This window comes from Phoxinus phoxinus, assembly GCF_949152265.1.
Source record: "Phoxinus phoxinus genome assembly, chromosome: 7".
Classification (NCBI taxonomy): domain Eukaryota; kingdom Metazoa; phylum Chordata; class Actinopteri; order Cypriniformes; family Leuciscidae; genus Phoxinus; species Phoxinus phoxinus.
The window spans coordinates 37355581-37381653 of record NC_136882.1 but is presented as its reverse complement, the minus strand read 5'-3'; the positions used below and the strand labels follow the sequence as shown (position 1 = coordinate 37381653).

General features: G+C 39.5%; 1 protein-coding gene across 1 annotated transcript; it reads left to right on the top strand.

The window, feature by feature from the left end:
• Positions 1 to 19642: 19642 nt before the first annotated feature.
• On the top strand, positions 19643 to 25875 carry tbr1b (T-box brain transcription factor 1b). Its single transcript, XM_079618698.1, has 6 exons — positions 19643 to 20974; positions 21595 to 21749; positions 21930 to 22051; positions 22493 to 22651; positions 22742 to 22803; positions 23743 to 25875. The coding sequence occupies exons 1-6, from the start codon at positions 20292 to 20294 to the stop codon at positions 24590 to 24592; spliced, it is 2031 nt and encodes a 676-aa protein (XP_079474824.1). The 5' UTR covers positions 19643 to 20291; the 3' UTR covers positions 24593 to 25875.
• Positions 25876 to 26073: the final 198 nt, after the last annotated feature.

Here is a 26073-nt window from a genome sequence, read left to right as displayed (position 1 = left end):
TCACCTCCGAGGTTGCGAGATTGTAACTCGCCTCGTCTTCAAGACGAGCAGGGAGAATGTGATCCGTGCTATGGAGGTCCACACACCCGCATTCATTTATTTATGCAGTGTGAAGAAACCATCTGGCCGTGGAGAAATTGAAAGTGGATGTAATCTGGCAGGCGCAGAGTGTATGACTGACACCTCATGCGGTATTAGTGGGAGGACAAAATCATTAATGCTCCTTCTGAACCGGCACAAGACATTCAATGACTGACTAGTAGAAACCTTATATTCCTTGAAAGTCTCCCAGACAATGATGATTCACTTGCATTCACAAAATAGTAGACCTGGTCAAATTTACTCCCAGTGAGTCATAATTTTATTTTATTTTTTGGACATTTAATTTTCTAACATTTTATTTGAATCCCCACAGCTGCTGTTTTTTGGCCCAGTTTTTCAATGGGTTTACATGGAGTTTAAAGCTGCATCACATTGTGCTATATTCATAAAACCTGCTCATGGCCAAACTGTTCAGATGTCTTGTTTAAAATAAACTTCAGCTGCTCACTTTTATTGTAAGTTCTTCAGGAATAACAGTATCTTCCGACTTATGGTGATCACATGTGCTAATGTATTCACCTGTCTGATGTCAGTGATATGCACAATGTTCAGAATGGCTCATTTTTGCAGTTTCGTTGCAGCAAATTCTCCTTTTTTTTTCAGTGGGGAGGAACTATTTGTTTCATAGTACAATGAAGTATCTAAACAAACACATTTTTATTCCTCATGATATGAGCCCTTTACTTTATATTCTTTTATTATCTTTATATAAAGGGATTGCATTGGTGAACTTTAGTGCCAAAACCCTAAATGTGGCAAGTGACACTTTTACCAAGTGTTTAAAAACAAAAACAACTGAAAAGCAAATAATTAGCTTGGTTATGTTGGTGTCACTCAATAAAGCAATACGGCAAGAAAGGCTACGTTAATGTGTCACAAGTGTGTTTCATACAATACAGCCTCAAGTGCTTTCATAAAGCAATTACTACAAAATAAAACATTGACTTTTACATTTTATTTTATAAAACAAATTAAACGCCAAATGTCTACAAGAACATCTCGTCTTTACATAAAGTGACACTTTATAGTTTTGAGTGCTGTGCTAAATCAAAATTTAAAGACGCATTTTTGATTTGTGCTTATGCAAATTCTACATGGTAAGTTAATGCATAAAACTATTTTCATGGCAAAGTAAAATAGTTTGAGCAACAGATGCCCTGATTACATAGACTGAATTCATTTGACTTTTTCTTTTCCTAAGGTCTTTTAATTTAGTGCAAAACAAATGTGTTGCCTACTCTGCTCACACACTCCTCTATCTGGGGATGAGCTAGTGCAATTCTCCGCTGGCTTTTCTGCGACAACAACCTGCAAAGTGCTCCCAAAACCCTAATCTGCACGTCAGGGACCCCACACCTCATGCGCACCGACGGCTTCTGTTGTTGTCCTGCGAGTCCTGCTTTTCTTCTATTGTCTTTGCATCCTGTAGGTCATGTCAAATTCATTGGATGTGTTCACGATAGAGCGACTGGAAGTGAGAGTTGTGTTCATTTCACTAGTTGTGGTGATGAAACAACTCCAGACATAAATGCCAAGTTTGGATTTAAAGCTGAGAAGCAGTAATGAGAAATTCATTATTTCTCGTTCGAAGTTCTTTTTAAGGACCTTTGATTTCTGTAAATGTAAATTAGCACTTTCCCTCTTCCTCTAAAGCACAAAGCTGGCAGTGCCAAGCTTGTGGGTTCAATTTCCAGGCAACAAAAATACTGCGAAAATATACATTAGGGATAGTACATACAAGGGAACGTCATTTACTCACTCTCACGTCGTTCCAAACGTGTAAGACTTTCGTTCATCTTCGGAACACAAATGAAAATCTTTTTAATGTAATCTGAGAGATTTCTGTCCCGCCATTGACATACGCAACTACCACTTTGGCGCTTCAAAAAGTTCATAAAGAGATCGTAACTAATCTATAAGAATTAAGAGGTTTAGTCCAAATTTTCTGTAGTGATTCGATCGCTTTATATGAGGACGTAACACGAGAATGAACCTCATTGGCTCTTGCTGAAGCTCAAACGTGATGCGTAACATGAGAATGAACCTCATTGGTTCTTGCTGAAGCTCAAACGTGATGCGTAACACAAGAATGATCCTCATTGGTTCTTGCTGAAGCTCAAACGTGCTGCGTAACATGAGAATGAACCTCATTGGCTCTTGCTGAAGCTCAAACGTGATGCGTAACACGAGAATGAACATCATTGGCTCTTGCTGAAGCTCAAACGTGATGCGTAACATGAGAATGAACCTCATTGGTTCTTGCTGAAGCTCAAACGTGATGCGTAACACGAGAATGAACCTCATTGGCTCTTGCTGAAGCTCAAACGTGCTGCGTAACACGAGAATGAACCTCATTGGTTCTTGCTGAAGCTCAAACGTGCTGCGTAACATGAGAATGAACCTCATTGGTTCTTGCTGAAGCTCAAACGTGATGCGTCACATGAGAATGAACCTCATTGGCTCTTGCTGAAGCTCAAACGTGATGCGTAACATGAGAATGAACCTCATTGGCTCTTGCTGAGGCTCAAACGTGATGCATAACATGAGAATGAACCTCATTGGCTCTTGCTGAAGCTCAAACGTGATGCGTAACATGAGAATGAACCTCATTGGTTCTTGCTGAAGCTCAAACGTGATGCGTAACACGAGAATGAACCTCATTGGCTCTTGCTGAAGCTCAAACGTGATGCGTAACATGAGAATGAACCTCATTGGCTCTTGCTGAAGTTCAAACGTGATGCGTAACATGAGAATGAACCTCATTGGCTCTTGCTGAAGTTCAAACGTGATGCGTAACATGAGAATGAACCTCATTGGCTCTTGCTGAAGTTCAAACGTGATGCGTAACACGAGAATGAACCTCATTGGCTCTTGCTGAAGTTCAAACGTGATGCGTAACATGAGAATGAACCTCATTGGTTCTTGCTGAAGCTCAAACGTGCTGCGTAACATGAGAATGAACCTCATTGGCTCTTGCTGAAGCTCAAACGTGATGCGTAACACGAGAATGAACCTCATTGGCTCTTGCTGAAGCTCAAACGTGATGCGTCACATGAGAACGAACCTCATTGGCTCTTGCTGAAGCTCAAACGTGATGCGTAACACGAGAATGAACCTCATTGGTTCACGTCAAGTAAGCATGCTTGAGCTTTCCTTTACCATTTCTGATTTGTGTGTTGATGAATGTTTAAATCCTACCAGACTCTCGTACATTTAATTTGTACAGAGAGTCTGGCCTCTCTCCATTAACTTCCTTGTAGGCGGGTCCTCTGTTGAAGTTTAAAACTATTGGATCTGCCCAATAGAGTCACTCTGGATCTGCCATAACCAATTGCTAACATTTGGCCGTGACGAAACTACAACTCAAACTAGCGTACGACCTCAACGTCATCGTTCTCAGACACTCCCTCTGTTCGCTGATTGGACCGGTAAAAAAATTGACCGGAGAAAACGTGCTAATATACCACAGACAAACCCAGACCAAGTACTGAAGGAAAATAAAAATTGAGTGGAAGTACATAGGAGGGCGGAGCCAGGCTATGTTTAAATGTGAATAGAAGCCTAAATTTAATCCGTTCATCATAAAGCGATCAAGTCTCTACAGAAAATTTTGACTAAACCGCTCAATTTATTTCGGCAGATTAGTTTTGGATGGATTAGTTTTGCGATTTCTTTATGTACTTTTTGAAGAGTCAAAGTAGTAGTTGTGTAGTTGTCCACGGAGGGACAGAAATCTCTCAGATTTCATTAAAAATATCTGTTCCGAAGATTTTTTGTGGGGAAATAAGGCTTTGAATTTTAAGTGCACTCAAAATACATACTCTAACAAGGTTGTACACCATTCACTATTGAATTGAGAATGCTGAAATAATACGGTTTATGCGTAACAAACTTCCATATTGTGACATCACTTCCAGTCCAGGTCTGTATGTGCTTCGTTAAATAGAGATTCGGTTTACTCACGATGCCGTAAAAGGAGATACCCATATCCATTGCATATGAGGATATCTAAAATAATTTTTTATTTTTCCTCTTCTCACTAACATTGGGATATTAAAGGGTAACTAAACCCTAAAACAACTTTTTTTTAGTTAATGATCTGTAAGACTGGGCTTTTATTAATGCTGTTCATTGATTCAAGTACATTTGTTGACATTTGGGTATAAAGTGTTTTAATTCTACAATATATGGTGTAAAAACCTCTTCTCACTAACATTGGGATATTAAAATAAAAAAATAAAAAAGGACAACAACAAAAATTACTAGCCAGGTAAGCTGATTACCTTAAAGGGGGCCTATTATGCAAAATTCACTTTTACATGGTGTTTGAACATAAAAGTGTGCCAGCAGTGTGTGTACACAACCACCCTCCAATGGTACAAAATCCACCATATTTTAACCCCCATAAATCATAAGAAGTGTCTCAGAATAAGTCGTTTGCAGTGTGGCATCACATTGCACAGGCTCCGCCCACAACTCCTGACTCCGCCCTATTAGCATAGACCCCGCCCCTCAGTGAGCTGTTTACAGTCTGCCATGTTTATCTCCTCGCCAGAGCATTTAACAGCAGTATTCAAGTAAGACATGTATTCTTATTAAAGCAGTTATCAAGTCAATCAAGTGAGTGACTTTCTGTTTTTATTTTAGTGTTTGATTCATATTAACAGCATAAATAACATTACACTGCTTTCACTTTAATACACAGATCTAATAAACGCATGCGATTTCTTTGCCTCCTGTTTACGTTCACAAACATAACTGACTGTGTTTATGTGAACTGTGTGTGTTTTTGACATGACCTTGTGCGTATTTGACGGTTTAAGCACAATAAGGTGTGAAAGAGAATTTAGTTTAATTTTCACAGGACGCGCCATCTGACATCCAGCTTTCTGTGCGCGTGCTTCGGGTGTGTGCGCTCAGAAAACCATATATCAGAAGTTTAGACTGATATGGCTAAAAATATGGCTTTAAAATGCATGCAGATAATAAGCTTTCATGATGATGAAGAACTGCAATGTCACGTAAGCGGGGCAGTGATAGAGATTATAATCAAAACCAAACAGATGTTTTAGTTTTTGGCAGAGTATCAGAGGCAGGGGCTGTAAAGGCTCCGCCCCCTCTCCTGGATAGGAGGCGGAGCAGCAGCTCATTTGCATTTAAAGGCATACTATGCAGTTTCCGGTTTTGTCAAACAGTGACCCGTAGAGTCGCTGTGGAGTACTTGTATTTAACGTTACTGTCGTAAAAACCACTCACGCAGAGCTGTCTCAGCACTCACGGCCTGATCCCCTCCCCCCTGTATACCTGTACAACATAAAACGCAAGCAAGTTTACAAATAAGATATTTACTTACTAGTCCATCAACAAGAACGCCAGGTCAGCATCGCTGTTGCACCCTTTGCTGCTTTTTTGCTCTCGCCAACGAGTGAAAGCCTGACCGAGTCAGACTCTTGTCCGGTTCCTCACGCGGTCAGTTTCTCATTTTCTTTTCCTTGACTCTTCCGACCGCGTTTTCTTCGTCGACTCTGCCGTGATTCACGTCAGAAATGCGTGCTAGTGTCTTCCACAGAGGCGGCTTCATATGTTGTTGATGTATGTGACGTCGTGCCGTAAAGCAAGTCGTGATTCTCGCAAGATTTGGCGGGGTGCCACCTCTCAAACCTGCATTGCTATCGGGATGATTCGCCCTACTACGAGTTCGTAAACCATCAAAATTACTTTGAAGCTGTTATATTAAAGGGTAACGAAACCCCTGGTCAGAGCCTGACTCCACCCACTGGCAATTTTTGAAAAATGCTGGAAAAGTGGGCAGAGCCCAGTGGAGGGGGAGGGGGGGGCGTGCACCTGAGACCTATCTCTCTGTAGGCAAGGGTGTGGTTAGCTGGTACCCTCTTACATCAAAGGGTACCACAACTGCCAATAGGAAAATTCAACTGCAGTAGCCACCGTTCAACCTGAAGAGGGCAGCACTCAGACGTTTTTACACCATATATTGTAGAAATAAAACACTTTATACCCAAATGTCAAAAAAATTACTTGAATCAATGAACAGCATTAATAAAGCCCCAGTCTTACAGATCATTAACTAAAAAGAGTTGTTTTAGGGTTTAGTTACCCTTTAATTAGGTACACATCTTGCGTAGTGTGCCTTTAAAGATACATGCATGAAAACAGCATGTTTTTCCTTCCATTAAAAAATCCACATTTACAACATGGTATAATAAATTATCTGTGAGGTATTCTGAGCTGAAACTTCACAGACATATTCTGGGGACACATATTACACTTGTAAAAAGGTGCATTAGGTCCCCTTTAAAAGTCAATAGATATCTCCGTCAGTTCGTGCTGCCGTTAACTCTTTCTCCAACAAGCGGATGCGATGAGACCTGTTTTTTGTTAATGTGATGTTCAGCATAAATGCTGCATTCATTTGTTGTCATAATTACATAAAAACACATGACGTTCTACTCGTAGCTGTTTAAGTTCTCGGACTGGGAATTAGACATTTCTATGGAAACTTTATCAACACCTAAATTAATCTGCAGCAGTCAGTCAGTCATCATGTGGTACAAGTAGAAGCTCTCAGAAAATTCCCAGATAAGTTGTAATCACGAGAAATTACGACAAAGGTAACAATGCAGAATTGCATTTTGAATTTGAATGCAAGGAATTGAAATTCCTGTGTGTTGTAGCCAGCTTAATTCATATTTATACCCAATAATGGAAAGGGAGCAAATTCTTCAATTCTGAATTTTTCATGACTTTGAATGCATTGTCAATTCCATGCATCGTGTGCATAATGTGTCAGACTGCAATGCAATGTGCTCAGTTTTCTCTTTCAGTTCTTCTGCAACAGTTTGAAGAGTATCTTGCTGAGCAGCTGTGTTAAAGTCACATTTTCTATAACAACTTATAATCTGATTTAATTTACATTTTACATTTACATTTAATGGCACAGACATTAAAGGAAACTCGATCTGATGCCTGAATGTACAACAGGACCGTGTTCTTGCATTTTTTCTTGGCGAACATTCACATATGCATTAATGCACTTGAATGAAGTTTATGATCCAAGTCACTTTGGATAAAAGCATCTGGCAAAGGCATTAATGTTAAATACAGTATATAGTATATAACTATTCCACACTTTAACTTAATAATGTAGCATGCATACTAGTGGCGTTCAAGTGCAACTGACATAAAATATATACAAGCAAAAATAAACGCAATAGAGTTGATCTTAAAATGTTTGTGCCTGCTTTATATTTTTAGGTTCGCATGATTGCAGATATCTGAACGGCACACAGACGCTGGACAGCTATCAAACACGGCTTATGTTAGTGCCATCCAGAAATCTCAGCTCCTCAGCCATGATGGCAGAGAGAGAGAGAGAGAGAGAGAGAGAGAGAGAGAGAGAGAGAGAGAGAGAGAGAGAGAGAGAGAGAGATGTGTGTGCTGGCAGCCTCTTCCATCTGCATTACTAAATCATACACTGTCTCTCTGCAGGGACAAATAAAAACCTCAGTGCTGAATATTTCAGCAACGGCTTGGATTTCATCATGGTAGGCCTGACAATATTGATAGAGGAGCCAAAAACATGCTAAACCTAAAGCCAATGACATGAGACTTGTTTAGTAGCATCAGTATTAGTAATGCAAGAGCAGTTTTTAATCATTCATTTATTTTTACTTTTGCGTGCAAGCACAGAATTGATATTTCTCAAAACTATTCGGCCAAAATTGCTTGATTCAAACTTTGATTTTGTGTTAATGATACTTTGTAAACTTGATCATTTCTAAACAATCTAAGATTAAAGTTTGAAAGTCTCCTGTTGTTCCCCATTCAAAATGAAAATGCTTGTGATTGGAATTGTGATTAGTCTACTAACTCTAAAACGTTTACAATATGGTTAAATTACACCATGGCTACATATGGTTAAACAGATGAGATCGGGTTAGGTAAAAAAAAAAGTCAAGATCAATCAAAATTAGATCAAAATGTAATGTCATTAATATGACATTTCTTATATGACAACATTTTTCCAAATCAATACAAATGTCATAATAAAGTGTAATAATGTCATAATAAAGTGTATAATGAGTATAATAAAAAAAATATTTGAACTGAAATTGTATTACATTGATTAAAAATATTGAGTTGAATCTCATATAACTTTTTAAATAAAAAGTTATAATTGCTTAAATTATTTTGATGAGTTGAAAGTAATGTAAGAATATAAGTTTCTATGACTTCCCGATCATGTAATTTTTCACTGATATTTTTTTAAATGAAAAATACATATTTTCAAAATGTTGCAGAAACATTTGTCACATTCATCCTGAAAAGTAAAGTATTACCAATAACATAAAATGTGCATAGATTAGAAAAGAGAGAGGAATTGAGATTATATGCATGGTGTCCTTTTGTATTTATTCTTAACTAATTTGCCATTCATATTGATATACAGGCTGAGTTTTGGAGAGAAATAAAAAGACTGGCATAAATCAGATTAACTGTTAATAACTGAAGTTCTCTGTTTGGAGCGTCTCAGAGCAACATTGAGCACTGACATCTGCCAGACTGGGATCTCGCTGAGACGGAAAGTGTACGAGCTCTGGAGGTTATTGATCGATCCGCCTCTGAAGGCCCTGTCATGTCACCTCTGCGTTCTGGTGATAACTCGTTGTGGTGAGATTTGGCTCCTGTAAGATGACATATATGTCACCTGAACCCGTGTCTGCTCCTGCAGGTGCAGGCCTCACACTGAAATGCAAGTCTTTGGGGCCGCTTTCACACTTGCTTCGATTGCTTGGTCCAGACCTGAGTTCGATTGGGGGGATATTTTGTTAAAGTTAAAAAATTTGCCTGTAGTGAGATCTCCATTTAGTTTTTTTCTTTTCTTTCTTACATAACCATAAACTACATTGTAAAAACAATTGGTGCCATTGCATGGGTCATGGGTTTGATTTTAACAGGGATGCATGAACTGGTAAAGCATAATGCGAGTCGCTTTTTGCATCAATGGAAATGCATGCATACATGCATGTGCTTTTATGTGCTCGCCTCATGTGGTTTTTGGGCTTGTGTGTGCTTGTGCGATTATCTGCGTTTTAGCATGTCTAGCGTGTTAGCACGTCTGCATGCGTGTGCTCGTGCATATACGAGCTTAAGAACAGGAACAGAGCGAACTCTAATCTGTTCAAGCACCTCAACAGTTCAACTGTGCCCTTCAACAGTTGTCATTTGCTTCTTCAAATACCTTTGTCATCGAAGAGAGATTAAAAAAAGCCTCAAATGAATGCGAACAAAGGCACAGCAGAGGAGCAACGCAGTGCAAATTGCCTGATGATGAGGTGGCTAATCCCACTGCTAGTTTAATTGATACTTAAAGGCCTGCTATCCGCTCTGAAGTGCTGAGAGGCTACAAACCGCCTCGGCCAAGGTGTGGTAACGGGGTGAGGAACTGCAAGCGACTTCTCTGTCGGCTAATGCTCTCTTGCCTTCCTCTGCAGTCTCAACTCGCTCTTGCACGTTTGCACTCGTGCATTTTAGGTGCCACTTTAATCACTGTCTATTGTTTTGGGCTTTGTTTTCGCACCCCTGTGAAACCTCAGACCTTGTCTGCCCGCTTTATACCAGTTGTCTCAGGCGGTGTCTTCTCATTCGCAGGGTGGCATGAGTCCAGAGTGTTGTTGTGTGTTGACAGGCAGAGCTGGGCACTGTTACCTGTGGAAATGTGCATGCACAAATGAGCACAACGCTTTCGGACGGTGACTAAATCCTTCTGGAAGCAATGCAGTTTGATCAAGGTAAGTTTTGTGGTTCTTATATCATGCTTAAAGATATTTCATCTGCCATTGTAATGCCACTTGCAGCACCAAACTGAATGACTGTTTACTTTTGTTCAAATTTTTCAAGGCATTTTGCAATATTTGGCTGATGTCAGATTGCTCGAATAAACCTAAAGATACTGTAATTCCGCTTGGTGCCACTAGTGCATATTGTGTGCCACAATAATTGCATGCTCGCTAAAATAATTGAATAATGTGGACAAAATGCATCATAGGAGCAATTATATAGTTTTGGCTGCAAAATTGCTCCGGTTGCCGGAGCGGAAGTTGCATCCAATTTGACAAGTGTTTGTTTGTATTTGAACTTGTTGCACTGCATTCTTCAGTATTTGATCTGGTTACAAGGTTACACAGCATGCCAAAAGGTGATGGGTTTCATTACCAGGAAATGCATGAGATGATCAAGTATACACCCTGAATGCAATGCATTCTTGCAAATGCATACATGTAAATGTATGTAAACATGCATGTGTGCATTTGCTCCATATGTGCATGTTGTATAGCCAAACATGTAGGCTAATACTGTTTGTCTAATGTCAGATTGCTCAATTAACCTAATCAGACTGCAACTCCGCTCGGTGCCACTAGTTGAGCAATAATTGCATGCTTGTTCAACTTAATGAAGCGATTTGTCTTTGTGCATAATGTGGACAAAACGCATCACCAAAGCAGTTACATACTTTTGGCTGCAAAACAATCATCCCGACTCCTCATATATGGCGTTCGGTGGCCGGAGCGGAAGTGGCATCCAATTTGACAAGTGTTTGTTTGAAGGTAAGTCTCTGAAAGAAGCACTCGATTTTCCCTTCCCCTTCCCCCACTCGCTCAACTTCAAGAAGACTTTCTCCCACTAGAATTCTGGAATGATCATTAACCTTTCCTTCTGCCCCCCCTCCCTCCTCCTTGCCAGGCTGTATCTCCTGTTCTGTTTGGTTCCTGGCCCCATATGCCACTTTCCTATTTCCTGGCTGTAGACAGCAGGGAGTAGCTCTATTATCACCTCCACTGAGCTGTCTTTGAATGTGAGAGGCAATTCCATTTCACTTTGCCACGGGGAGGAGGAGGCAGGCGTACTACCCAGCTCACAGAAATTGGCTAAGGGTTCATTTTTATAGACCGAGCGCAAGGACACAGCTTTTCCTCTGGTGTTATAGAGGATTTCGAATGTACTACACTAATGCCATGATTGCTATTGTGAAAATTGCTCAATATGGGTTTTGACAGGTGCACAGATCGAGACTGTTTGTTTGTTTCAGAGAGGTGTCGTTGCATTTAAATATTGCACATCCAGACGTTTACTCATATATCTATGTTATATATATATATAAATTTGATTGATGCACGGACCGTTTTTTAAATTTAAACTTTGGTTTGTTTGAATCAAAACATGCTTTATGTAGGTATTTGAACTCGTTACACAGACTTGATTTTGTGCATTGCAGAGGATTTCGAATGTACTACACTAATCCCATGATTGCTATTGTGAAAACTGATTAGCTTTGACAGGTGCACGGATCATGACTATTTGTTTGCTTCAGAGAAGTGTCATTGCATTTAAATATTGCACATTGAGCCGTGATTGATCTATATTCTATATGATTAATGCATGCACCATTTTTTATTATTCCATTGTTTTCCTTACATCAAAACATGCTTTAAGCGAGTATTTGAAGTAGATACGCAGTCTTGATTTTGTGCATTGTTGCATTTCTGAAATATGTTAGACCAATTGAAGTACATGTTGCATTCTCGCCATTGCCAATAGCCCAAGTTGTCTTTACTGTCAATTGTCTCTTTCAGAGCAACATCTTGAATTTTAATCTGGTTCGTTAATCTGTAAATATGTTTATATAGCATGCTTAAATAATAACACAGGCATTTAAAGGATTATGCATCATGCATTTGAGCACTGAAGCTTGGTGTAATGCAAGTAATGCAAGAATGCACATTAAGCTTGTACAACAAAGACTGCATGCTTGTAATGCGTTGGCTAAACATTTGCGTCTACATTTGCGTCTTATGTTTCTGGCCCATGCATAAGATTCTTTCAACCTGGTGCTTTGCAATGTGGTTTTCAGTGTGTTTTTCTGTGATGTGACAATGCTATTGTATGCATAATGTATATTGAACTGGAATTGTGTGAATGCATAATCTTTGCCAGCCATTTATTGTTAAGTTTCGTTAACATGTTTAGCCACACATTTTATAATATTATGTGCAGTTCTGACAAGCGAAAATTAAAACCTGCACTGCTCAGGACAGCTAAAACTATATATATATATAGGGATCTGTTTCTTACTGGGAAAAATCAGCACAACACAGAGGCTAGAAAGGTTTTTCTATCGTTTAGGGTCTGGGCAAATATGTGGAAATCCTCTAAGGAGGCTGATGAAAAATGCACCCGCTTCGAGCCATCGCTATAGTCGTAAGCTAAAATTGATGTTTTATAAATAATTTCGACCCGCAAACATCAAAGGCCACAATCACAGCGACTCAGTGATATTCATTTGGCATAAGTCAGTTTCATTTTTCCGAGCTTTTCATCAGAAATGGCTTAAAAAGTATCCTTGCTCTGAATCTTTCATGACTTGGGGCTTGCAGAGGACAGTGGCTGATGTTCTTCACTTGTAGACGTCTGACAGCGCTCGGCAGCATCAACAACAAAATGCTCACAAACCCCCGTTGCACTTCCTGGGTCATACGGCCTAATAAATATTTCAAGGGACTAGCGACACACTGAGCGGCTGATAACAGGTCGGTTGCAGGTGATAAAAGTCGGTTTTAGTTGGGACATTAGGCCTTTTCTTCAGTGTGTGATATTATAGCTTCACCTTCGTTTAGCCCTGTATTACACATCAGTGCTTTAGCTTCGCATCGCCTGAACGGTGATATCAAACCGCTGATCTGGCCAACAGCAGTCACGTTTGAGTTTCACACAGCAGTGTCATCATGCTAAACTGGCAAATCACTTCATTGTAAAAATGAAATGAACATTATTGAAATTTTACAATGTGAACTTGTTGTTGAAACACCCTTCACATGATGCACACGAGACTCCAAGAGCAATTTATTTCAGTAGATTGGGATTAACACGATGCTAAGCTAATGACGTAATACTCAAATAAACAGTACACTCTCAAGAAAAGCCTGTGAAAACACTCTCAAGAAAAGCCTGTGAAAAATGGTTATATGCAGAAATATATGGAATATAAATATTGCAGTATTTATTATAAATTAATTATCCGTGCACATTATTATTATTTTTTTCAAAATCATGTGTCCCCGTAATCTTTAATCAAAATAACTTCCAGCAAAGTCAAAGTCACTTCAACCTGTCACTCACATGAGATCCACCAATAGCAAACCACAACCATCCAATTCATTCCCCACAGATCAAATCAAGCCCCGCCCTACATTTGTTCTTGTTTGAGAAGCCATTTTACTCACATATACTTCACAATAGGGAAGAAAAAAAGACTATCACAACTTTAAAGGAAATGTCTGTAAACTTAACAGAAAATGTTCTAGCAGAAAAATACCACATGCATTATTAATCTCTCTCTACAGATACAGTGTAAAATACACAACACAAAAGTTGAAAAAGACACTATATAAATATATAGCATATTATATATCCTAGTATAGAGTACAGTGTTTTCATTTTTTTTTATTCTCTAGAAGAGAATCAATCCGCTGTTTGATTTTAAACATTTAAAACATTTTTTGTTTTATTTTGTGTGTTTGATATTTTTGCCTTGTTTTTAAGTAAGAAACTAACAAAATTTAAGTGAGGTTTATGTTTAAAACAAGAAAAAAAGGCCAATGGAGTATAAAATATAAAAAAGATATTACAAGATATGCCAGTTATACCAGTCAAGATATAACAAGTCAAAATATTCAACAATTTTATACAAAGTAAATTTTTCTTGTTTTAACGATGTTTGCAAGTAAAAGAGTAAAACGAGACAAAAATGACAGATTAAACAAAAGATTTAACGGCATGATGCCTTAAAATGCTTGCTATTTCGGTGCTCAGTGTTAGAACAGAGCCAGGGTGTAATCTAGTCACTAATAAAATAGAGCAAATCCATACAGAAGATTATTAATGTAAGAATGTCATTACCTGAGAAGTTTGCAGCTGGGAAAAGTCAGGGAGATCATTGTTTTTTCTTCTTCTTTATAGTGCATCACCTCTGGAGCGATTGCCAGAGGGAAGCTAAAAGTAGAACAAGCCAATACTGGAATAATTCTTCATATAGGCATATTTTATTAGAATTCTTAATTAAAAGGCTAATTAATTTGGTGTCCATTGGTCTGTTATTGCTGATTATACGGACAACATAATTAGACCAGGTTCAAGTTCAGCATATCGCAAAGTGAACCAAACAGACCCTTTCCTACCTGAAAGGCCACCGTCCTCATTAGCCGTGCTTTTGTGGTGTCAGGTGTGGAAAATAAAGCCAATAAATTGCTCTAATTTACTCTCTCCAATGCACCTTTGTATAAAATAACTTTTATTGATTTACTTTTATTAGGTGCACATCTTCAATTAACACCTCTTAAAAACTTAAGCAACTTAATGCGTGGTAAATAATAGAATAGTAATAATGCCGTAGACTGACTTGAGTCAACCATGAAACGAGGGCTCATATAATTGGCCGGTGTGGGCTCCTGAAATGTCAGGCATCATTTCAAGAGAGAAAGCGTGTTTAGAGGGTCAGCACGTATACGCAGGTAAATCTGGCTCCTTTACTAGGCTGACAAGGAGAACATCGGTGACACCTGAGCAGGAGAGACCTAAAAGGACATCAATAATGAGAGGTGTGGGAGTGCATCTCAGGGGACGACATGGGCCCCGAGTCGTCTGCACAGAGGCTAATAAGGGTTTAAAAGCCACAACTGTCCACAACCCACGCCAGCACACCAGCCGTCTTTCTTTTCCAAAGAGCTGCCTGATGCTTTGTGACAGGCCTCAGCTGCGACCGCGGGGGACCGGGGCGGTCAGTGGTTATGTCAGCATCAAACAATACAGCCCGCACCTATTAGAGAGCCGAGGCGTTGATTAGAACGAGCCCTCTCTGAATACTCTCCCAATTCGACAAAGAAAGACGTCATATTTCGGCTTGACTTCTTCGTATGAATTTCATCTGGCATCTGGCAAACAACTTATAAATAACTCAAGGGCCATCTTAAATGCATTCCCATGAAATTTTTAGTGACACTGTAATGTAAGCCACTACCAGTCATGAATCGCAAATAACCTCGGCCTCTCGCCGTGTTTACTCTGTTGTCCATCAGCTCGCCGCCTTCCTCTTATATTCACCATAGAAAGCAATCTCTTCTGACTGGGGCGGCCTTCCCTTGTCCCCGTATCCAGGCTGGCAATAATTTCGTTGTCATTTGCTGTGCGGTGACCACATCATTGATGTGACAGTGCCGGGCATTAGGTAAAGTCCCCAGACTAGTGCTCACTTACAGAAGCTGCCTCGATCTGTCATTGACAGTGATTAGATTAGACCTGGCTGGCAAACACGTTCCTTAGCGACAGGACATCTTGATGTGTGCGGTCCTTAACCAACCTCTGAAAACTTTAATGTGCAAATTTTTTTTACATGTATATATTTCAGACACTTTAATCTATATTGACTTGCATTTAAGGTGTACAGTTTATCAGTTAATGCATGCACTGGGTATCAAACCCATGACCTTGGTGCTGCTCTACCGTTTCAGATACAGGAGTGCCTTCATTTGTCGAATTAATTGTTAGGTAATAATATTTCATCCATGGCATTGATTTGATTTAGGTCACATTGTGTTTCAATCTGCTGTTTGGCTTCTTCATCTAGGCAGTTGTTAGCTTTGCACGACTAATGAAGAATCAGCGGCCCGACCTCCAGATTGATGTCATTTATACAAGCTGTTTTCGCAGGTGTTCCTTGGCGACAGGACTCCTTGATTTGTGTGGTCCTTAACCAACCTCTGAAAATATGCAATATGTAGGGCCGGGACTCGATTAAAAAAATGTATCGAATTAATTAGAGGCTTTGTAATTAATGAATCGAAATGAATCGCATTTGAATTGCATATATTATAAATATTTGACCTGAGAACAGTGAGAAGTCATTTTTTGCGTTGCGTTAAGGCTCGATGTGCTGCGGTGATATGCGAATTCATTGTTGCACAGCTTGCACAAAACCATGCTCTTATCGACGCTTCCATCCGTTCGTTTTTTATAACAAAATTTCCCATCCACGGGGCCGACCAAAGCGGTCTCGTCAGCTTCTTTATTCATGTTCACTGTGGTTTGTTTTTGTCTGAAGTTATCAAGTTATGAACATAGACGGTTATGAACGCTAGTTGGTGCTCCAGTATAATCGGTCCGCCGAAACTCATCCAGTGAGAAACGTTCCGCGGTGCAAAAATAAGTGTGATTAAAATGCGTAAAAAATTTTTTGCGTGTTATTTTTGGTGTAATTAATTAATATTAATTAACGCGTTAAAGTTCCGGCTCTAGCATTATGCAATTTTTGGTTACACAAGGTGCCATTGTTACAGTGTAACTACATATTTAAGTACTGAGTAATATTAACTACATGTACTTACTATAGGGTTAGGGTAGGATTAGGGTTTGGTTGAGGGTTAGTTGCATGTAATTATGCATAATTTACTGTCAGTACTATGTACATGTAACATATGTAACAAGTACACTGTAAAAACCTTCTTGCATTTAAGGTGTACAGTTTATCAGATCATGCAAACCCATGACCTTGGTGCTGCTCTACCATTTCAGCTAGAATACATTTTTAGGTAATAATATTTCATCCATAGGTCACATCCAATGCATTGTTTCAATCTGCTGTTTGGCTTCTTCATCTAGGCAGTTGTAAGCTTAGCACGACTAATGAAGAATCAGCGGCCCGACCTCCAGGTTGATGTCCTTTATACAAGCTGTTTTCACAGGTGTTCTTCAACGACAGGACTTCTTGATTTGTGTGGTCCTTAACCAACCTTCAAAAACTTTCATATGTGATTTTCAGGTAATAATATTTCGTCCTTGAGTTGCATCAGATGCATTGTCTTTCAATCTGATGTTTGGCTTGCGCATCTAGGCGGTTGTTGGCTTTGCATTACTAATGAATGCCATAGTGGAGAATCTGCGAGAACGTGATTTTTCAGGTAATAATGTTCCGTCCTTGGCATTGTCGTGATTGCGTTTCAATCTGATGCTTGGCTTGTTCATCTACGCTGTTGTTGGCATTGCACGACTAATGAAGAATCTGCGATCTGACCTCCGGGTTGATGTCATCTACACAATCTGTTTCGCATGCAGGTGAGGCTTTATTAGAGGTTCTTTCAATATCATCACCTTCATTTACACAGCGCTTTATACAATACAGAGAGTTTCAAAGAGTAATCAATGATGCAAACTTCTGCTGTGAAGTGTCATTATTCAGCTAAAGTGTAAAATTCATTATAAGGGAAAAGCATTTAGTGAAATTAGAGACTCAACGCAAACAGAGCAGCTGCTGGCGTGGGTCAGTGCAGTGTGTTTGTACCCACCTGATGATGGAAAAGCTCTCCATCCAACACAATGACTCCCTGAGGGAGCGACTGGTCTTACCGTTCCTAATCACGGCGGCCCCTCGGCGATTGTGGCCACTGACTGCGCTAATAAGTGCAAAGTACAGGGGGCTAATACACAACAAAAGGAGAGCACAAAAAAACAAGTAGGGGGAGAAAAACAAACTCTTCGGGTTGGCGCACGCACGGTTAATTCAACAATAAGGCCTCGGAGCAAAGCCTGTCGGCAGCCTATTAAAGAGAGGAGAAAGGGAGGAAAGGCAAATAATCCGGTAATGAGGATGAGAAGATGGCCGCTCGCCCTGCTGGTAGGCTTCAGGCAAGCCCGTGCATGCATGTTTCAGGAGAATAGATTACTGGACCCCATTGCCCTGTTATAATGACCCTTCTTGTTAGCCTCAGAGATGGAAGCCTCTTCATTAGGACTCACAACAACTCACCTCTGCCTGCATCCCTTTCCAGAACACAGGAGCTGTTTGCACCCCTAAACACACGTTTTCTTTGGCTTGCGAATCAGTTGGGACATTATGAGGTGTGCTGAGGTCTCAACTGTGTGGCTAAATATCATATGCAAGCTAAGAAGATTATCGCAGTATCTAAAATACACACTCTCTCTATAAATCATGTTTTATGTAGATATGCTGGAGAACAAATTATATATATATGCACACACCCACACTTCATCATAATCATTTAATATTTCTAGACCCCTAAACAGAAGTAGTGGGTTGCAACAGCAGGGAAAAAAACATGCTTAATGCAAACAATAACTAAGCATAGAAGTGTGGGTTGCACTTTATTTCACAGTACATGTACTTACAGTGTACTTACCTAAGAAAGTACTGGTTAAGGTTATGTACTGGCTAATATAAGGGTTAACATGGGTTAAGATTAGGTTTAAGAGTACGTTCAGATTTAGTTATTACCGAGTTATTGTATAACAAGCAGGCTACTATAATTTATTATTAATTTATTATTATTACTAAGTAGTATGTACATGTGGAACACAACTGCAAAATAAAGTCCAAGTTAGGATGGCAAAATGAATAGTCTTATCATCAGCCTTTAGGAGAAAATATTTCCCATTTCTTTTGTTGTTTATGTCACCCAATCGAACTGGTATTTTGGCGCAAATTCATCTGTCACTTGGTAATACGGCTAATACTAAAACAATATTTGGCCCAGTGTTTGATTCTATGTGTTATGCTGTTATATCACACTTATAGTGTTACTGTTATGCATTCACAAAATAGTCAGTTTTCTTATTCAGTCGATGTCAGATTGTTGGGCTCGTGCAGTTCAAGGTAATATTAGGCTACTCAATTTCAATGTTTTCTTTTTTTTCTTTTTTATCAAACTTAATTGAGAGAACCACTACTTTTTTTTTTATATATATATAATAATAATTTTGTGTATATCATTGATAATCCGTTCTAATAAAGTTTTGAACATGATACCGCAATGTTAAGCGTGTCTCCCCCTTATTTAAAGGGCCAGAACATGAGCGAGCGTCAGACACTCATCAAAGACTTCAGCGGTGTTTTCTAATCGCTCGTGTGGAGAGGCAGTTGTGGCAGTGAGACGGGTGAGATGAACTGATAAGAAGAGCCTATTTCAGGCTGGTGATGGAGAGGTCGATGTGACTCTTATCTCAGATGACCGCTGGGATGCTGACATGCCGCGTGTTACTCTAGAAAAGCCACGAGCGAGGGGAGATTAGGAAAAACTTCAAAAACTAACTGTAATAAGCTATTTTGATTTATGAGAATAACAAATACACGCGAGTGGCCGTCGCTTGTTTGAAAAACGTGCAATGACTAAAATTAATACCATAAACAATCGCAAAATAATTTCCCCTATTACTAACTCTGCAATGCATTAATTCCCCCTCGAATAAAGACGTTTCCTTTACGTGCATTGCATTAAAATGCATTGGATAATTGTAATATTATCCAGATTCAATTTGCATGCATTTTAGAGTTATTTATAAGATGCGAATTAGATCTAGTCTGTTTTATTTTTCATTATTATTAAAATGAAAAATACTTTCAAGATATATTATTTAAAAAAAAAAACATTTCGACAAACACAATGCATTTTTTGTTTTCAAAATGTGGCTGGTTGGATTGACTCATGCCTGATTTGATTGTTTCAGGCATGTTTTGAAGCGTTGAATGCATAACTTGGAGTAGTCCATTCATATAAAATATTTATATGCCTTGGGACCAGTAAACAGATCTTCAAGAGAAGCCAATATTTCACGCTATAACGCAAACATTTTAGGTAGGGCCCGAGGCGTGTCATTTCAAGCGTTTTAAATAATAAATAATGAAGTTTTCGTGGTAAACCGAGTGACTTCTGCCGCATAGAAATATATTCAGCACACAATGACCTCGAATGGAAGACAATAGGGTTTATTTGCACTACTTAGTGGGCTACTGACGATTCACACGAGCCTCAATTTTCACAGACTACAGTATACAAACATGGATGACCAGCAGAAGTGAATACACTGTGGCGTGTAAGCCTCCTTGATTACACTAATTAAGTTCTGTCTAATTAAATTACCGTCACGTGTTAACCAATAGCAAAAGTTGATTCATTAAGCATGCAGACCGAGGACTGAAAAGCAAAGCCTTTCCTGATTGCAGGCTAGTGTCAATTGGCTAATTTGCTGTCTTGCACAAAGTAGCTCGAGCCGCAGGAAGGCGTTAGTTTTCTCTCGCGCTCGCGTTAATTGCTATTTGTCATCGAGCTATGCAGCTCGAGCGTTGCATCTCGCCAGCTCTCGCGCGCTCCAAGAAATGTATGATTGTGGGCAGTGGCTACCCAAACTCACACGCATCTGAGCTCGCCTTGCAGGACTACCCTATTATATCTGTCGGCGACAACCTGGAGAGAAGTTCACCTCTGAAAAAAAACTCCGCTGGGATGACGAATCAGTCAGAGGCAGACAATTTCTCCGACTCGAAGGACTCATCGGGGGACGTCCAGCGAGGCAAACTCTCTCCTGATCTTGACGGAGTCGCCGACAGTCGTCACACTTTCGATGGATCTGCAGGAGAAAGGTATCTCCTGTCTCAGTCCAGTCAAGTTCAGCCGAGTCCCACCAGCATGTTTCCCTACCCGAGTCAGCATGGACCGACGCACCCAGCGTTTTCCATCGGCAGCCCGAGCCGCTACATGGCGCACCATCCGGTCATCACGAACGGAGCCTACAACAGTCTCTTGAGCAACTCTTCTCCGCAAGGCTACCCTACCGCGGGCTACCCGTACGCGCAACAGTACGGACACGCGTACCAAGGCACGGCTTTCTACCAGTTTTCCTCCGCTCAGGCCGGGCTCGTGCCCGGTAAAGCGCAGGTTTACCTCTGCAACAGGGCCCTGTGGCTTAAATTTCACAGGCATCAAACGGAGATGATTATTACCAAGCAGGGACGGTAGGTGTTTTGCATTTACGGGGATTACTGTCCATTCTAGACATTATATTTTCCGCACATTGATGTTTTCGTTTTCGCAAATATCTAAAGAACAAATTAAGGTAATGATGAGTCGTGGGAAAATTACATGGATCACAGCATATTTTATTTTTCATTCCGAAAAATATTTAAGCTTTTTTCTTTTCTTTTAGTCTGCATTATCCAAAAACACAAATCCTTTGATTTAGGTCAACTTATTATTTATTTTCAGCCTATTACGTATTATTTGTATATATTCAAATTATTTGGATTTGTTTCTAAACATTTAAACCCATTTAATATTCAGGCTATATCCTGTGCCTTTATTAACCGAAAGCATTTGTTTTTCGATTTGGTTTTCAAAGATATTTACATTTGTTTTGTAGCCTACTGATCGATTTTTTCTTTAATCCAAAGTATATATATATATATATATATATATATATATATATATATATATATATATATATATATATATATATATATATATATATATACACACACACACTTTAACAATATATATATTGCAAACGTTGGTTTGGCTACCTGTAGGTTACTACAGAAGAATGCATTGAAACTTGGAATTGTATATATATCCCCAGGCGTATGTTCCCGTTTTTGAGTTTCAATATATCTGGTCTTGATCCAACGGCGCATTACAATATCTTTGTGGACGTGATTCTTGCGGATCCGAACCACTGGCGCTTTCAAGGAGGAAAATGGGTCCCGTGCGGCAAAGCGGACACGAATGTAACAGGTAAACAAAATATGCCTCCCCCCAATTTATTTAATGTTTATAATGTTTGCATTATTATTATTATTATTATTATATAACTGTTTAAATACCGCCTATTTGAATAAGACGCAGAGGAGTTTATATATTATTTATTATTATTATTATTTATGTTGACATTCCAATCATGATATTTGTGAACAGGAAACAGAGTGTACATGCACCCGGATTCGCCAAACACCGGTGCGCACTGGATGCGTCAAGAGATATCCTTTGGAAAACTCAAACTAACCAACAATAAAGGAGCAACTAACAACACGGGACAGGTCAGTTATTGATCGTTACATTTGTTTATTTCATTATTTTTAATTACACTACTGTGTCATGCATTCAGACTGCTTTATGAATATAAAGAATGTTGTGCATTTCTGTGTGTGGAGAATATTAAATTATATTGGATAGCATTCTACAAGCAGCTCCTCAAAATATGAGTTTCGTTTGGTTTATTAATATTTGTGCAAATATAAAATGACACTATCTTTTGTGGTAAGATCATTTTACTGATTTTTTTTTTGATTACGAAAATAGGCTACATTAACAGTTTTTACAAAAAAAAGTATAAAAAAATAAACCAGATAATTTACAAATGAGCTGATAAAACATGTAGTAGAATTAGGCTAAGTTAGTTCAATGTTGGAACTACACGTGCGTAAAGACGCGTGAGGAGATGCTCTCTGACGGTCGTTTTTTCGCTTGAATTCCTGCAGATGGTGGTCCTGCAGTCTCTGCATAAATACCAGCCTCGACTGCATGTGGTGCAGGTGAACGAGGACGGAACCGAGGACACGAGCCAACCCGGCCGGGTGCAGACCTTCACTTTCCCGGAGACGCAGTTTATCGCGGTCACCGCATATCAAAATACTGATGTAAGGGAAAAAAAAAAGGATTTCTAAAAAATTCGATGGATTTATGTGTGAGTTTTAAAGTGTGAAATTTTTTGTTGTTGTTGATTGCAGATCACGCAGCTAAAAATCGATCACAATCCATTTGCAAAAGGATTCCGTGACAATTATGACACGTAAGTTTAAAAAATTTTCTTGTGTAAATGCATGGTATGACAGTTTCTATAGTCAGGGTTAATTATATTGAATATTATTGATTTAATATTTATTTTATTTAGATGCATATGAAGTAAGTTTTTTGCTTTAGCCTGAGCTTAACCAAACCATATCCGGTATTTGTGCGTGCGCATTTCTATTTCTCAGACTTAAAGACCACAGAACAATAACAAGTGCTCATATGTGTCATGTGAATATTATAGCAAAATTAGGAGTCGTGTGTGCACTTGTTTTATTTTAATCTGTGCATGTGGATAAGAGTACTTTTTTTTAAGTGTCAGTCAAATCACAAAGAAAGGTTTATTGACTGAATTCCCATTGGCCGATGTATTAATCAAGTGTGTGTTTATTATTCGGCCTGGCTAATCTCAAGACAAATATATCTTTATTTCCATTCACAGCATCTAAACAGAAACACATTTAAGTTACATTTACTGGTTGTAATATTTATAAACCATCACTCTAAAAAAATGCTGGACCTGAAAATCCAATCTGAACAAATACAACCGTTGGTTTAATTTTTTTTTATTAAAAAATTGGTTTTGTCCATATTTGACCCAAACAAATAGGCTAAACATTATGGACAAATCCAACGGTTGGTTTAAATTTGTAACCCTTGGTAACCATTTTAAATTAACTTTAAACCCAACGTTTGGTTTTGTCCATTTTTTTTTACACAAACATGGGTTGAAACAACTATGCATTTTAAAAGTGTATTAGTGGAACGTGCATTTTGGTTGTCCATGAGCAGTGCTTATTTGTTAATTTGCGCAATTACGCACAGAATGGAAAATTGATATGTGTCAGTGGCATCGTTTGCACATTCGCAACGCTTTATTTACGGTTAGCTACGCATCTCATATGCAACATTAACGTGTTTGTCCATCATCTTTCTCCAGTGTCTACACAGGGTGCGACATCGATCGGTTGACGCCGTCCCCGGGTGACTCTCCACGCTCTCAGATCATGCCTGGCGCAAGATATGCCATGACTGGTTCTTTCCTGCAGGACCAATTTGTCAGCTCGTATGCCAAGTCCCGCTTTCACCCTGGCGTCGGAGGCGCTCCTGGCACGGACCGCAGCGTCCCACTTAGTAACAGCTTGCTCTCCCCGCAACAAACCGAGGACACCACGGTGGCCTCCCCGCAGCGATGGTTTGTCACCCCTGCCAACAACCGACTGGACTTTGCCGCCTCGGCATACGATGCTGCCGCGGCTGCTGATTTCGCCGGTAACGCGGCCACCCTTCTGTCGTACGCAGCTGCCGGAGTTAAAGCGCTGCCCCTGCCCGGGGCCGGGTGCTCCAACAGACCCCTGGGGTATTACGGCGAGCCGCCGGGGTGGGGCACCCGCACACCACCGCAATATTGCAGCAAGTCCAGCTCTGTCCTGTCGTGCTGGCCGTCCAACTCCGTAGGGAGCAGAACGAGCTCTTCCAGTTACCTGGTCCCTGGCCTCGACGACGGAGACGCCATCGCGCCCGAGAGGTCACCGCTAGGCGGGGCGGATGAGTCCAAACCCAAAGACCTGTCCGAATCCAGCTGGATAGAAACCCCGTCCTCAATTAAGTCGATCGATTCGAGCGATTCTGGGATTTTTGAGCAAGCCAAGCGGAGGAGGATTTCGCCATCTGCCACGCCGGTTTCAGAGACATCGTCTCCATTAAAATCTGAAATGTTGACGCCGAGGGAATGCGAGAAAAACTGCTCCAAGGACATCGGCTACTACAGCTTTTACCCCCACAGTTAGAAACTCGGAACAACTAATGCATGGCTCGTGTGTTCATAAGGATTCACAAGTGACTTACAATCTATTTATGTGCTTTATTTATTTATTTGTTTATTTATTCATATATCCGGCCGATCTCGGTCGCCTCGTCCCAATGACGTCATCAGTCGCGTCGCGTTTTTAACGGAAAAAACTTTGACACGAAAGCTTGAGATGTTTTCGTTTCCAAATGACATTTTAAGGTTCTAACTGTCAAACCTATTGTAAGTATGAAAGTACTGTACATAATTGTATTTATCTATCCATTTGTGATTTTTCTCGTTGAACGTTGATGTAGGCTACAATATAGAAAACCGGATTAGGTTTAGCCTATATGTTTAATGTACTTAGAACTGTTCTTTCCTTCGAATAGCTACATATATTAAATATTTTGATGTTTGAAAAAATAAGAATACAACTAATGTAGGTTCCCGGTTATGGCAGAAACGATGAATCTTACTGAATTGGAAGTAGCCGCTTACCAGTTGAAGATCCCGCCAAAAAGAGTTCCGGACCGGAAATAAATATGGCGGACACGTGTCTTTCAGAGGTCGTTTTTTATGTGAGCTTATATTGATGTTGCTTTTTAGAGTCGCGTCGTCTGTTCGTAAATATCATAGTCCGTAGTTTCATTTTGTGAATGTTGTTGTAAAGTTATCAGAAAACGTATGTTTTTAACCGCACCAGCGTAAATCCCATTACCTTTTTTTGTAGAGTCAAAAATATAGACTATCACTTCACGTATTACAACTAACCCAGACATTTTCATTTGTATTTCATGGGCTGTTTCCTCATGAGAAAATACGCGAGTTAGGCCTGCTAATGTGTAAAGGTAATGTACTTGTGGTGTGCTTAATTGCAATAAATATGACCGAATGTGAAACCCGGGTGAAGTACACAGGATTCCCACTAAGCTGATTTCAAAACCAAATATTTCTGTTCTATTTTCCTCTTAGAGCAGTATATAAAACGATAATGCCAGTCACAATGTGAATTTTGTTGCCTGTGCGATGCATTTTCATAATAAAATGTAGTCATGCAATGCGACAAATAAGCAAATCGCAGAGACCAACATTTTTTGGTAGTTTTCTATTGGTTTCTTGTTTAATTCGACTGTCATTTTAGACGGGGAACAATGCTGTTGGCTACAGTAGCCCCAAAGCATCAGATGCTTAATGTATCAATTTCACTGCATTTAACAAAATATCAAACCAAGTGACATGCATACCGAAAAATAAAGGGCCAGAAATTAACCAGTTCTCATGAAATTTGGATTTCTCATGGATTTTTTTTTTCTTTTTCTTTTTTTAATGGGGGTTGTAAATATTTTATTCTGGCTTGTAGACACTCTGGACTTTTTCAACTGATCATTTGAAGTATTTGATTTAAATGGACAACACACCCTTATTAAGCTATAAACTGCCCTTAAAATGTATGTTGACATCCATGATACCCTTGGCACA

Coding starts and splice junctions, on each gene's coding strand:
- tbr1b (XM_079618698.1), top strand. CDS start 20,292: ATGCAGCTCGAGCGTTGCATCTCGCCAGCTCTCGCGCGCTCCAAGAAA. Junction 21,750..21,929: donor AGCGGACACGAATGTAACAG/GTAAACAAAATA, acceptor ATTTGTGAACAG/GAAACAGAGTGTACATGCAC. Junction 22,652..22,741: donor CCGCATATCAAAATACTGAT/GTAAGGGAAAAA, acceptor TGTTGATTGCAG/ATCACGCAGCTAAAAATCGA.